At 40.1% G+C, this 12,202-nt stretch overlaps 1 protein-coding gene across 4 annotated transcripts in view; it reads left to right on the top strand.

Annotated features, from left to right (window-relative positions):
• The window catches only part of LOC101486318 (uncharacterized), a 129,216-nt gene that overhangs the window by 42,856 nt on the left and 74,158 nt on the right, over positions 1-12,202 (top strand). For all 4 annotated transcript variants that reach the window (XM_076880280.1, XM_076880279.1, XM_004552873.4 and 1 more), the window contains exons 2-3: positions 7,345-7,466; positions 12,073-12,120. In XM_076880280.1, the coding sequence (XP_076736395.1) occupies positions 7,345-7,466; positions 12,073-12,120 (170 nt within the window). The remainder of the gene's footprint in view (positions 1-7,344; positions 7,467-12,072; positions 12,121-12,202) is intronic.

The raw sequence follows: 12,202 nt of genomic DNA, 5'->3' as shown, positions 1-12,202 counted from the left end.
AATGTCTAAATTAAAGCATTATGGCTGACTGTAAAATAACAAGGAAATACATTATCAATATGGTCAAGGGACCAGTGGTAAATGAGCATGTAGCATGTAAAGCTTGTTTTCTTGGTTTAAACATTATAAGAAATCTATCATCACTTTGTCCTAAGCTAAACACAAAAATAAAGTGCAGATTCATTTTTTATAGCTAACTGACAGTGACTAACCAATGCAATTCTCTAAGCTTTATATATGTATGATACACACATATATGATGTGCTGTTTGCATATAAGTGTGTGAAACAAAGTCAGGATCTGCCTTTGTCTCTGTCCTGCTCTGACATCAGATTCAAATGTTTGAAGCAGCAAGAACATGAATTTCATTCTTCTGTTATCAGACTTTTGGAGATAAGTTTTCTAATTTGCCGGAAAAAGCAAATGAAAAACAAATAAAGAGCTTAAATATCATTGACATTTAATAATAAGCTATTGGCACAGAGGGCTGTAAGTAAACAGTGGGCAGCTTCTTAAGGTCACAGTGAGGAGATTTAAATCAGGTCCTTCACATCGATTTGATTGCTCAAAAGTCTACGTCAGTTAGCATTTATATGGGAGTATAGAGGTGTAGTGGGCAAATTCACTGAAAGGCCGCCTTCTGTATAACTACAGTGGATGTTGTGCTTGATTTCTCTTTTACCAAATTTGGAGGAGTTGCAGTTGAGAAAATGTATTTGAACAACAGCAGAGCCAAAGTTTTATGGCTGTTTTTTAAATTTTACATACCTCGAAGCATCAGTGGTTATTGACTGTTGTGATATTTTTTTTTTAGTTTTCTTTTGAGTTTTAGTTTTGATATTGATTTGGTTTCACTTTTGCTTGTTTCGGTAAGTGTTTACTGTTTGAAAATGGCGAGCTGTCATTGGTTTCACTTTTACTTTTAAAATTCAGAACCCACAATATATTTCAAGCACAGCATTTGACTCAGTCATGTAGACATCCCACCTCACTGAACAAAGCCTCCTTGCACTGGTTGTGTTGAGGAATTTGTCTAAATTTAAAAATGTAAATATAAATGTTAACCAAAATGCTTTTTCCCACCTAATTTTAGTTTTTGGTTTAGTTTAACTTAACTATGGCCACACCCAGTTTGCACCCATTTAGCAGTGTTGGAAACGACACTGCAAAATGAATTTATCATTGAATTTTTATTACCAGAGTCCAACAGCCAGTAATTATTACACTATGTGAGGTGGTGGTCTTCCCATTGCAAAGATTTTGGTTTTACCTGTCTTAGGCCAGTCATAAAACACTACAATGTCAGGTGTTTAAGGACGATACAGTGTTTTTAGGTGTGCATAAATGCACTCTGTGTTTGATGTATAATGGATATTATACTGTATATTGCAATTACCTACAAATAGACCTAAATGCTGAGAAAAGTCATTGAGCTCTTGTCCAGTATTAGTAATATTTTCTCTCATTTTCAGACTTTGGTCACATTTTCAGTAATTAAAGAGAAAAATGTCGAATTTACACTTGTTTAGTAAAACACCACTAACTTCCATCTAGAGGTGCTCTAGGTCTGCACTTGGAAGTTGCGATGGTCGTGGTGTTAGCTTACAAGTTCCCCAACCCCCATCGCAACCCCCCCTAACCATTGTAGCCAGATGGCTGTCACACAGGCGGTTCCTCGCCCAGACCATGCTGATTTCCCATCATTCTTTTGTTAATGAGGTCGTTAGCAATGCAGTGGACAATTAAATTATCCCAATCTGGCATTTTCCTCATTTGTTTACTTTGTAGTGCACTGTACAGTGTTTCAACCTCGAGTAACACTGCTCAGTTTGCCTTCTGTCGTTTTCTCTCAGGTTTCATGTGTGATGCTGAGCAGCGGTGAATTAAAACATCACTGACATGCCTTGCAACTGAAGCTGGTTTCACAGTCAAGTAGCATAAACAGAGCTTTTGACAGAGTGTTGGTACGTTCTGCTTTGTGATAAGATCATCACCCTGTATGGAAGCGCACAGCTGAGAGCTGCTGCTGCTGTACAGAGCAAGTTTTGTTGGCTGTTAAATCGTGCAGAGAGGAGGACTTCAGCCAGTTAGTGGAGCACCCACCTTCATGTGAAACTCTGCTGAACGCTGACACCACTGACAGTTAATTATGGGAGTCACAGATCACGCAGACGTTCCAGCTCGACTACGATTGACACACTGCATGTTTACATCTCTGTTGTAATGTTGTTTTCTAGTTATTTTCCCAGCAGTAGTGCTGTTATTTAGCTCCAGAAGTGCCCCAGGGCTTGCCATAATGATCGTAAAAGCAGCACAGATTCGGGGGAGTGAAATGTTAAAAAGGACTTGTGCGTATAATTGGTGAACCTGCCATCACAGTAACTTTGGCAATATTTTTGGTCAGGCTGTTGAATCACTCAGACTGCCTGTTAGCTAGATTGTCATTCTCTATAGGTATGTCTGTACATGGCTCCATTATTTTCTGCAAACTCTTCAGCACATACAAACTTATTTTGACAGTGACTGAAAACCAACTAAACTTGCTATACTGTTAGGAAGGCAGACTAAAGGCGAGCAAACAGATGAATGTTGACATACTAGTATGTGGAAAGTGTGTCAGTGGAAGCAGTAGGCCAGTTGCTTGTTGTCAATAACAGCGAGTTAAAGCAAGCAGCTAAACACCAGACATTTATCTCGAAGTGCCAGCTTTGGGACTGAATCAAAAATAAAAGTTTAGGGTTTCCTCCTTTACACAGCCTGTCTCAGAGATCTTAATGCAAAGTGAAATATATGCATGGTCAGTAATAAAATCTGCTTACACAGATCGTGATGGGTTGCATTAAAGACTCTTCCTTTGATTAAAAGATTTTTCATCTGAGGATAGATTTTCACCTGAAGCAATGCAGATCAGTGAGAGGCCCAAAAGAGACAGGAGCTTCTGAGGCAGCAGTTCATCCTCCTATCAGGCGAGAGCACAGATGACAGCTAGCCCTCGCTGCCGTCTCTCAGTGTTTTTCTGGGATGAAACCAGCGGACCTGGCTTCTAGCTACTGTCCAATATTTAGCTTCAAAGCTGCTGCTTGGGAATCATCACTGACGGACGGTCCTGGCGAAGTGTGCTGTTAAATCAGAGGTGCTGGTTGCAGCACAATGGGGCCTAAAGCGCTGGATGGATGTTGTGGCTAACCCCAGCCTAGGGCCAGGACCGCATGTCTGGCAGCTCACACATGATGTATTCTTCTCTACTTTTATGCCCACCCCTAATTGAACCGGGACGGATCATTTTACTGCGAGACTTTAGGCTTTGCTTCAGCTGTGAGCTCAAAGCAGCTGTTAGGAGTTTTGATGGCAGCAGATGAAGTGTTGTTGTTAACAATTAGCAGCTCCTGACCTTTCTTTACATCCTGTTGCTTAACACAGTCTTGCATGAGGACCGAAGCAATGGAAATTTGGGGTTTTAGAATGTGTGGTACTAACCTCGGCACTACAGGGGGCAAAACACCACCTTAGCTTAGATTAACGTATATTTCCACAACTTTGTTGTATATGTACAATGACAATAAAGGGCTATTCTATTCTATATAAGGGTCGGTTCAGATTTCAGATTGTAAGGACCCGTGGTTGTTGCAAACATATATATATAACATATGAACATAGCAGTTAAGATACATTCACAAATGAAATTATTATTTTTCACCAAGAAGGAATCAAAGTTAGAAGATGAGCCTGCTATCAAAATATAGGGTAAAACGAGTCCTTCCATATCCTGCCTATTGCACATGATGATGCAAACCCTGAAAGTTTACCTAAAATACATTTTTTCAAGTTTTCTCCAGTGAGTTGTGAGATCAAACAATCAGGGTACCAATGCTTGTTTCTGTTCCTCTACATCATAGAGATTAAACTGGTGCAGTTTTGCTGTTGAAGCTATGAGGTATTCCATGACAGTGATGCTCAGGGTTGGTCAGAAAGAAAAATGCAAGAAACAAAACAAATGTGACGCTTGGTGTAAAATCGATCTGGTTTTAGAAGCCCTGAAAATTTCATGTCATGAGTTATGATGCAGAAAGAAATACAGGAAAATGCTACATTTTGACCCACCTTTACGTACCTTGGGGACATGTAACTTGAAACATATTTGCAGTATGAAAGGAATATTACGCATGGCTTCATTTATTATACTTGAGTTACTACACAAAAACAACATCAGCTGATTCTGATGGGGTCAGGTGGGAGGGATCGGGTTTTCGTGAAATGACCCGTGAATGTTTTACGTGGTATAATCACACTTGTAGCTACAGCTGCATCGGGATTTTTATAGTGACAGGAGGTTATGCAAAAGATGCCAGACTCACAGAGTTGTCACCTGACTGCAATTAATGGAGTTTTTAGCATGTGTGAGCTCATTATTTTGGTTTTATGCCTCAGTGCTCTCATGCGCATTGCTGCCAATAGGAAAATAGTGGAAAAAAAACCTCCCTTATCCCCAGTGTATGCTAACTGCCCAGCCCCAAACTGCAGACAGATTTAGCAGCTAGCTGGTGAATTTTGTGGAACATTTAAAAACTGAAATGTTTCTCCAGATATTTCTTTCAGTAGTTCTTCAAGGTGAGTGTATTCTTTTTTCAACTTCAGCCCGGTTTTCCAGCAGTGCTAATATTGTTAGTTCTGAAAGTGGCCAGTGTTCACCTTCTGTATACTTTTAAGCTAAAATCTGTTTTTTTAAATGAATTTTTTAGGCTAAATGTGGCTTTGATGCAATGTGAAAACTTCCAAACTGACTTTTGAATGAGAATTACTCTTACCTTTTGTTTTTGTTATTTGCACGCACTAGTTGAACTTTGTAAAAGCTGCTCTAACTGAATAAACACTGCAGTGTCATCATGGTAAACCCAGTGAACCCAGTTCATGCTTAAAATCCAGTTTACTGTGTAGAAATACAGGTTTAAATAGATTGTCCCTTTAATGTTCCCTTAATGACTAAATAGAAAACAACATTGTTGTTGTTTTTCATCTCTTTATTGAGTTGGATTTGATGTATTTTCTGTACTTTCTATATTGTCTCTAGCTTATCAAAAATAATCCAAAGTTCAGAGGTAAGCCACCAGGACGTTTGATAAAGGCCTGTCAGTTGACTCTTCTACCACCTAACATGCACACATTGGTATGACAATGTTTTACGTCCTGAGAATTCTCAAAGTTGAAAACGCCCAGACTGCTTTTGACTGCCGACTGTGGGGCAACCAATCTGTAGAATAACTTTGTAAAGCTTTTATTGTTTTAGAAAGAAGCTGCCGTTTTTCTACCAACTAAATATACGTATACTTAAACGCTGATACAGGGAGTGCAGAATTATTAGGCAAGTTGTATTTTTGAGGAATAATTTTATTATTGAACAACAACCATGTTCTCAATGAACCCAAAAAACTCATTAATATCAAAGCTGAATGTTTTTGGAAGTAGTTTTTAGTTTGTTTTTAATTTTAGCTATTTTAGGGGGATATCTGTGTGTGCAGGTAACTATTACTGTGCATAATTATTAGGCAACTTAACAAAAAACAAATATATACCCATTTCAATTATTTATTTTTACCAGTGAAACCAATATAACATCTCCACATTCACAAATATACATTTCTGACATTCAAAAACAAAACGACAACAAATCAGCGACCAATATAGCCACCTTTCTTTGCAAGGACACTCAAAAGCCTGCCATCCATGGATTCTGTCAGTGTTTTGATCTGTTCACATCAACATTGCGTGCAGCAATCTGACATTTGATGATGGACCACAGGTTCTCAATGGGGTTCAGATCAGGTGAACAAGGAGGCCATGTCATTAGTTTTTCTTCTTTTATACCCTTTCTTGCCAGCCACGCTGTGGAGTACTTGGACGCGTGTGATGGAGCATTGTCCTGCATGAAAATCATGTTTTTCTTGAAGGATGCAGACTTCTTCCTGTACCACTGCTTGAAGAAGGTGTCTTCCAGGAACTGGCAGTAGGACTGGGAGTTGAGCTTGACTCCATCCTCAACCCGAAAAGGCCCCACAAGCTCATCTTTGATGATACCAGCCCAAACCAGTACTCCACCTCCACCTTGCTGGCGTCTGAGTCGGACTGGAGCTCTCTGCCCTTTACCAATCCAGCCACGGGCCCATCCATCTGGCCCATCAAGACTCACTCTCATTTCATCAGTCCATAAAACCTTAGAAAAATCAGTCTTGAGATATTTCTTGGCCCAGTCTTGACGTTTCAGCTTGTGTGTCTTGTTCAGTGGTGGTCGTCTTTCAGCCTTTCTTACCTTGGCCATGTCTCTGAGTATTGCACACCTTGTGCTTTTGGGCGCTCCAGTGATGTTGCAGCTCTGAAATATGGCCAAACTGGTGGCAAATGGTATCTTGGCAGCTGCACGCTTGACTTTTCTCAGTTCATGGGCAGTTATTTTGCGCCTTGGTTTTTCCACACGCTTCTTGCGACCCTGTTGACTATTTTGAATGAAACGCTTGATTGTTCGATGATCACGCTTCAGAAGCTTTGCAATTTTGAGACTGCTGCATCCCTCTGTAAGATATCTCACTATTTTTGACTTTTCTGAGCCTGTCAAGTCCTTCTTTTGACCCATTTTGCCAAAGGAAAGGAAGTTGCCTAATAATTATGCACACCTGATACAGGGTGTTGATGTCATTAGACCACACCCCTTCTCATTACAGAGATGCACATCACCTAATATGCTTAATTGGTAGTAGGCTTTCGAGCCTATACAGCTTGGAGTAAGACAACATGCATGAATAGGATGATGTGGACAAAATACTCATTTGCCAAATAATTCTGCACTCCCTGTACAGTTGAAGCTTTTTAAAGTTCACAGTTAACTCTTACTCCTTATTGGCTGCCCCTCGAAAGCAGACAGTTGTGTCTGACCATATTAGGATATCTGCTAACACTGACATCATGCAAAAAACTCTCTGAAACTTCATATTTATAGCAGTCTCAATCCTGAACTTTTAACTAACAGGGATGACTTGTAAATATTCGGACCTCATTATCTGAAACTGTGGCCGTATTTAATGTGAGCATGCACTATTTTAATAGTTTATATGTGGCAGAAAATAATGAAAAAGCATCATAAGCCCACATTCCCTTCTCTGCGTTCCCACTGGGAATAACATGAATGTCTAATGCTCTGTGGAACCGTACTGTGTGTGTTGAACACTGTAATAGGAAATAAGTATCGCTATACATGGATGAATATTTGATATGAATCTTAACGCGAATCAGGGATTAGCCTTTGATCCAATGTGAAACCATTCATAATCTCCATCTTCTGCTCGTCTTCCACAGAGACATCAGAGTGCTTTATATGCAGGGATGGTGAACTTAAAGCCAGTGACCCGCTGAGGAATTTCTGCGACTGCAAGAATTTACTTGCCCATCACGTGTGTCTGTCCACATGGATCCAGAGGGTAAGACAGACTTTCCATGTAGGGAACTGTGATATTTTTGAATTGCCATCAGCTGTTTGTTAAAGTGTAAGCGGTGAAACGTCTGTGCTGGTTTTCCAAAATTGACTAAATGTATTTGCCGTCTCGCCTTATTGAGACAAAACATTGCTTGCCTAATGAGCTACCTTTCAAATAGAAATACCAATTAGTTTTAATGAGGGTTGCTAACAATGGTGACGCGTCATCGTTATACAGTTGAAACACGGAGGCCAAGACAGTGAGAAGTACCTCTTAATGGACTGGCTGAAATCCAGGAAGCTATCAAGTGCCCAGCACAGGTCACCTACCACAGAGGAGCTCATTAACATCTGTAGTCCTTCTTGAACCAGCAGTTGTACTAACACATTGGTCGGGGAGCCGGTGTTTTTGGACTGCACCTCCCAAAAGCTCACTTTACACTCTTCTCAGTTGATAAAATCTAAGGTTCCGTAGGTGGCATACATTTCTCTTTCTGTTCAGTCATGGAGCTTCTTTCTGCTCATGCTAATTACTCTTCCACCATTAATTCCCAACAAACTGCTGCTGCTGTCGCTGCCAGAAATTGGATTGCCAGAATGTATAATTACCGCTGTGTACCAAGTATTTTCCCAGAAATAAAAGATAAAAGCTAAAAAGCGAGTGAAGAGGTGTGTTGATGTGAAAATGTAAATTCAGCAGCGGACTTTAACACCTCAGCTGCAGTCTTTCACAGAAGTAAAAAACCTTCTCTGTATGCAAATGAGTTTTTATGTCACAGGACATGAAAGTGCACTTTACGAGCTTGTTACTTTGCTTGGACAGATGCACTGATGCGCTGTTCAGTTTTACATAATGTGATCACTGTACAACTGCCTTAAAGGGCGTCATACAGCAGTAATCACAATATGACTCTAAAAGTACTGGTTGTTAGCTCTGAGAATCGTAGCAGACGGCACTGTGAAAGTTAAAGCTCTAATTTAATGTTTGAAGTGAAAAACAGATTGAATGGCTATGTGTTGTGTGTAATGACTCTCTCTTAGGCTAGGAGCTGTGGTTTTATAATGTAGCATTTTTAGCGCTTCCATTTAGCTGTCTTACCAACCTTGTAGCAGCAGGTAGCTCTGATAAACCCCCTGAACGTCACCAACATGCAGACTGACAGTTTTAGGAAAAAGCTGGTAAATATATTTAAGCATTTAGCAGTTAAAGAGCCACATTTTCCTAAACTGTGGGTGGCAACTAGGGGCTGCTTTTGCTAGTCAGCTAATCAGTTAAACAAAGTATTCTTACTTTATTAAGATGGTATGATGCCACGCACCATTAACAGGGTCTGCAGCCCCCACAGACGGCTTTAATGGGAAGTTGTAAATGAGCGCGGTGGAAAGTAAGCAGACAGCTGTGCAAATCGGTGCAGTGCTGCAGTATTTGGATTTCAAAAGTGAACATAACCATTTGACTGAAACATTCCATAAACTACATCCTGCGCAGGCGTGTGGACGCTAGTCTGCAGTAAGACAAGGCAACTAACAGCTAACGTTAGCCACACAAAATAATCTGATGCACACAAATTGATGAGTGATGCATTTCAGGAAAAAGTATATTTTGTGTAGGGACGACATCACCATGGCAACCATGAGCATAATGATGCGGACCGTTTTTTATAACTAAACTTAAGTTAAATATGTAAGTTTAACCTTGTCATGAAGTTCTGTCACCATTAGGGATGCTCCCAAAAACAACAACAACAAAAAAAAGCAGAAGATAATTTCAATAAATTAGAAAGTCAAACGGTGGAAAAAAATCTTCCTAAAATGTTCCACGTTTTCTGCTTTTTCAAATAAAATCTATTCTCAAGTTGAATAAATACACACAGTTGCATGGTGGGAAATGTAGTAGGCTTCAGTCTGTGTGGCGTTTACGCCTTCTAGAGAGTTAAATGTGAGGATGTGTCGGCACAAATTTCAACCATCTGATTTCGGATTTGACTGTAGAGCCAAAGAGCAAATAAACTGAAAAGTAATTTCATCTGTGTCACTAATGCACGTTTGGATAGTGCTTGATTCCATTTGAGGTATAAACAAATTCCAGCTGTATATAAATGCATCAAGATCTAATTCTGCATCATAATGTATGCACTTCACAGCATACTGATGCTTGTAGATTAATCAAAGAAAAATGTGCGTAAGCTTGTTGTGTCGTCCACTCCAGAGAGCTTTGGGTCTCTTTGGATACTCCACAAGTGGTAGACAACATGCTACAGCAGACCTTTCATCTGCACCACCCAGCTGTCAGAGTGAAGAGCCTCTTCCATTAAGTGTGTGTCTTCCCACTATACAATTATATACAGACATACACACAGGCTTATGAAACGGGCATGCTACACGCTCTGGGATGAGTGTGTGTGCCGAGTACTTTTAACGTGAGTGTGTGTGTGTGTGTGAGAGAGAGAGAGAGAGAGAGAAGCAGACACAGAGAGAGGGGGGAACATGCATCCATTTAGAGTGCTCAGGGTTGGGAGCCCCTTTCTCTTTTTACGGAACAGAAATCAGCAATTGACCTGTCACTTTTGCTCTGATAGCCATCTCTGGAAAGCAGGTCATGCACATATGTCTAAAGTGCCTCTTAACCGCATTTTATGAAGCCAGAAAATGTAATCCAATAATGATTTGACTTGAGAGAGACAGAGCTAGCCAGCTGGGAGTGATAGCATGCACAGTTACCACTCCTCTAAAAGCAGCTTGTACGGGAAGGGGGAAAAAAAAAATCCACGTCCTTATTTAATTTCAGCCACAACAGTATCACACAGATGTTGTCACTAAAGAGTGGGCACGCAGAATTCAAACACGGCGAAACACCACTGGCATTCATTTCAGCTGTTGATACATACTTCAGCATGTTTGCAGCAGAGGACTGTCTGAGTGATTATCGTCTCCACTGAGGCAAAACATACGCTATCTTTTTTTAGGGCTGCCTCATTTGGCTCCCTCCCCCTTCTCCTCCTCCTCCTCCTCTTCACTCAGGTTCCTAAAGACAAATAGCATGGCACAGAACTAATTAGTAACCAGGAACTAGTTAGGAGATGCCCTTTGAAAAACATGTCCTGAAGCAGGATTTAAATATAGGGACAGAGTCAGTGACTGAGTGTGCCTGGGAGATCCCGGCCTCCAGGCACGGCAGCACTTTGACCTCTGACCCTCATTATAGGGAGTGCATTCCTAGAGGGGTGAAACCCCTCAAAGCACGAAGTACAAGGGCATGAGTAGACTGTATAGCACCAGCTGAGTGTGGACTGGTGTGAGCACTGCCTGCCCACTCACTGACAGCTTGAGTACTTGACTAGGATCTCTACAGATAAATTCTTATTTTTTTTATCCATCTGGTTTCATTATATTGAGGTTAATCAGAAAAAAAATGCTCTTTAGAATTTGTAATTCCAACCGTTTGAAAAAACGCAGAGGAAAAAAGAAGTCACGCTGAAGAGTTAAATATAGAACCGATTCAATGGAGAATGTGTGAAGTGATGAAAAACATAATGAGATGTGCAGAAAATGAGTTTAGTTTCTGACGTACGTTAGATATGTTTCTCATTTGTGATAAATTTGTTTGGGTGCATGACTATGTCTCCTTTTAATTGCGAGTTAAGCGTCTAACCCTCTTCTCTCCCTTTCACTCTCATTGGCTGACATCTCTGCAAACAGACCTGGTTTACATTCATCAAACCAACACTTGCAGCAATCAGGCCACAGTGCCAGGGGCAATGGTCCTCTTTATAAAATCACATTGCCTAATAGCAGTGTTCTATAATTATATGCCATTAACATCTATCAAAATGTGCTCCTGCATGCCATGCATGTTAGTGGTTTGTGTACGCACAAATGCTTTTCTTGTTATTAGCGTGTTTAGCGAGCGAGCACCAGCTTAAAGATTGTTAAACATGTTACTGGATGCGTGCTTCTGTCATATGAAGTGATGCATTTAGTCTAAGCGTTAAATACGCGCACGTGTTCATGCTATTTATTGTAGTTAGAGGAGGCCTCGTGTGCAAACCAGCCAAAAAAAACCACAATCAGTAAAACAACAAGAGTGCGGTGTCTGAAATGTTGCTTTCGGTTTGATGTGCTTTTTGAGTTTTGTGAAATATTGATGTTTCATATTTTGTTGTTTTGTCAAAGGTTGTTTTCTGATCCTTTGTGTTTTTAATGCATTTTTTGAATTGTGTTCTCTCCTTTGTCCTTGTGTCTTGTGAAATGCTTTTGTTAGTGTTATTTTTACGATTTGTGGGGTTTTTTTTATACAGTGTTGGTTTTCTGTATGATTTTTGTTTTGGCTAATGCTTATTTAAAAAAAAAAAAAAGAAGTTGTGTTTTTGCTCCTCAAGGCCACCATACTATAAAGGCTTTTAAGCAATTTAATTAAATTAGCATTGTTATGCATAGTGCACCTTTGGGTTTAAAATAGTGCACCATTTCCCCAACAAACTTAATTAGTTTATTGATCAAAACAACAAACAAATGATTCGTTGTTCATGCGTGTCATTCAGGAACTTTGGAGCCGCTGTTTTCACGGCTCATTGTCACTAAATTACTTTTAAATATCCTTTTCCTTACAGGGATGTGGGAGTGAAGACAGAGCGCGATGCATCATCTGCAAGGCCAAGGTAAGTGTATCGACGAGCATGTGTGTTTTGAAAAGGGGGCCGTGATATCAAATTCAGTGAGATATCTGGTTATGTCTCATTC

Source organism: Maylandia zebra, linkage group LG23 (genome assembly GCF_041146795.1).
Source record: "Maylandia zebra isolate NMK-2024a linkage group LG23, Mzebra_GT3a, whole genome shotgun sequence".
Classification (NCBI taxonomy): Eukaryota; Metazoa; Chordata; class Actinopteri; order Cichliformes; family Cichlidae; genus Maylandia; species Maylandia zebra.
The sequence above is the reverse complement of the archived record's forward strand: the minus strand, read 5'-3'. Positions and strand labels throughout refer to the sequence as shown.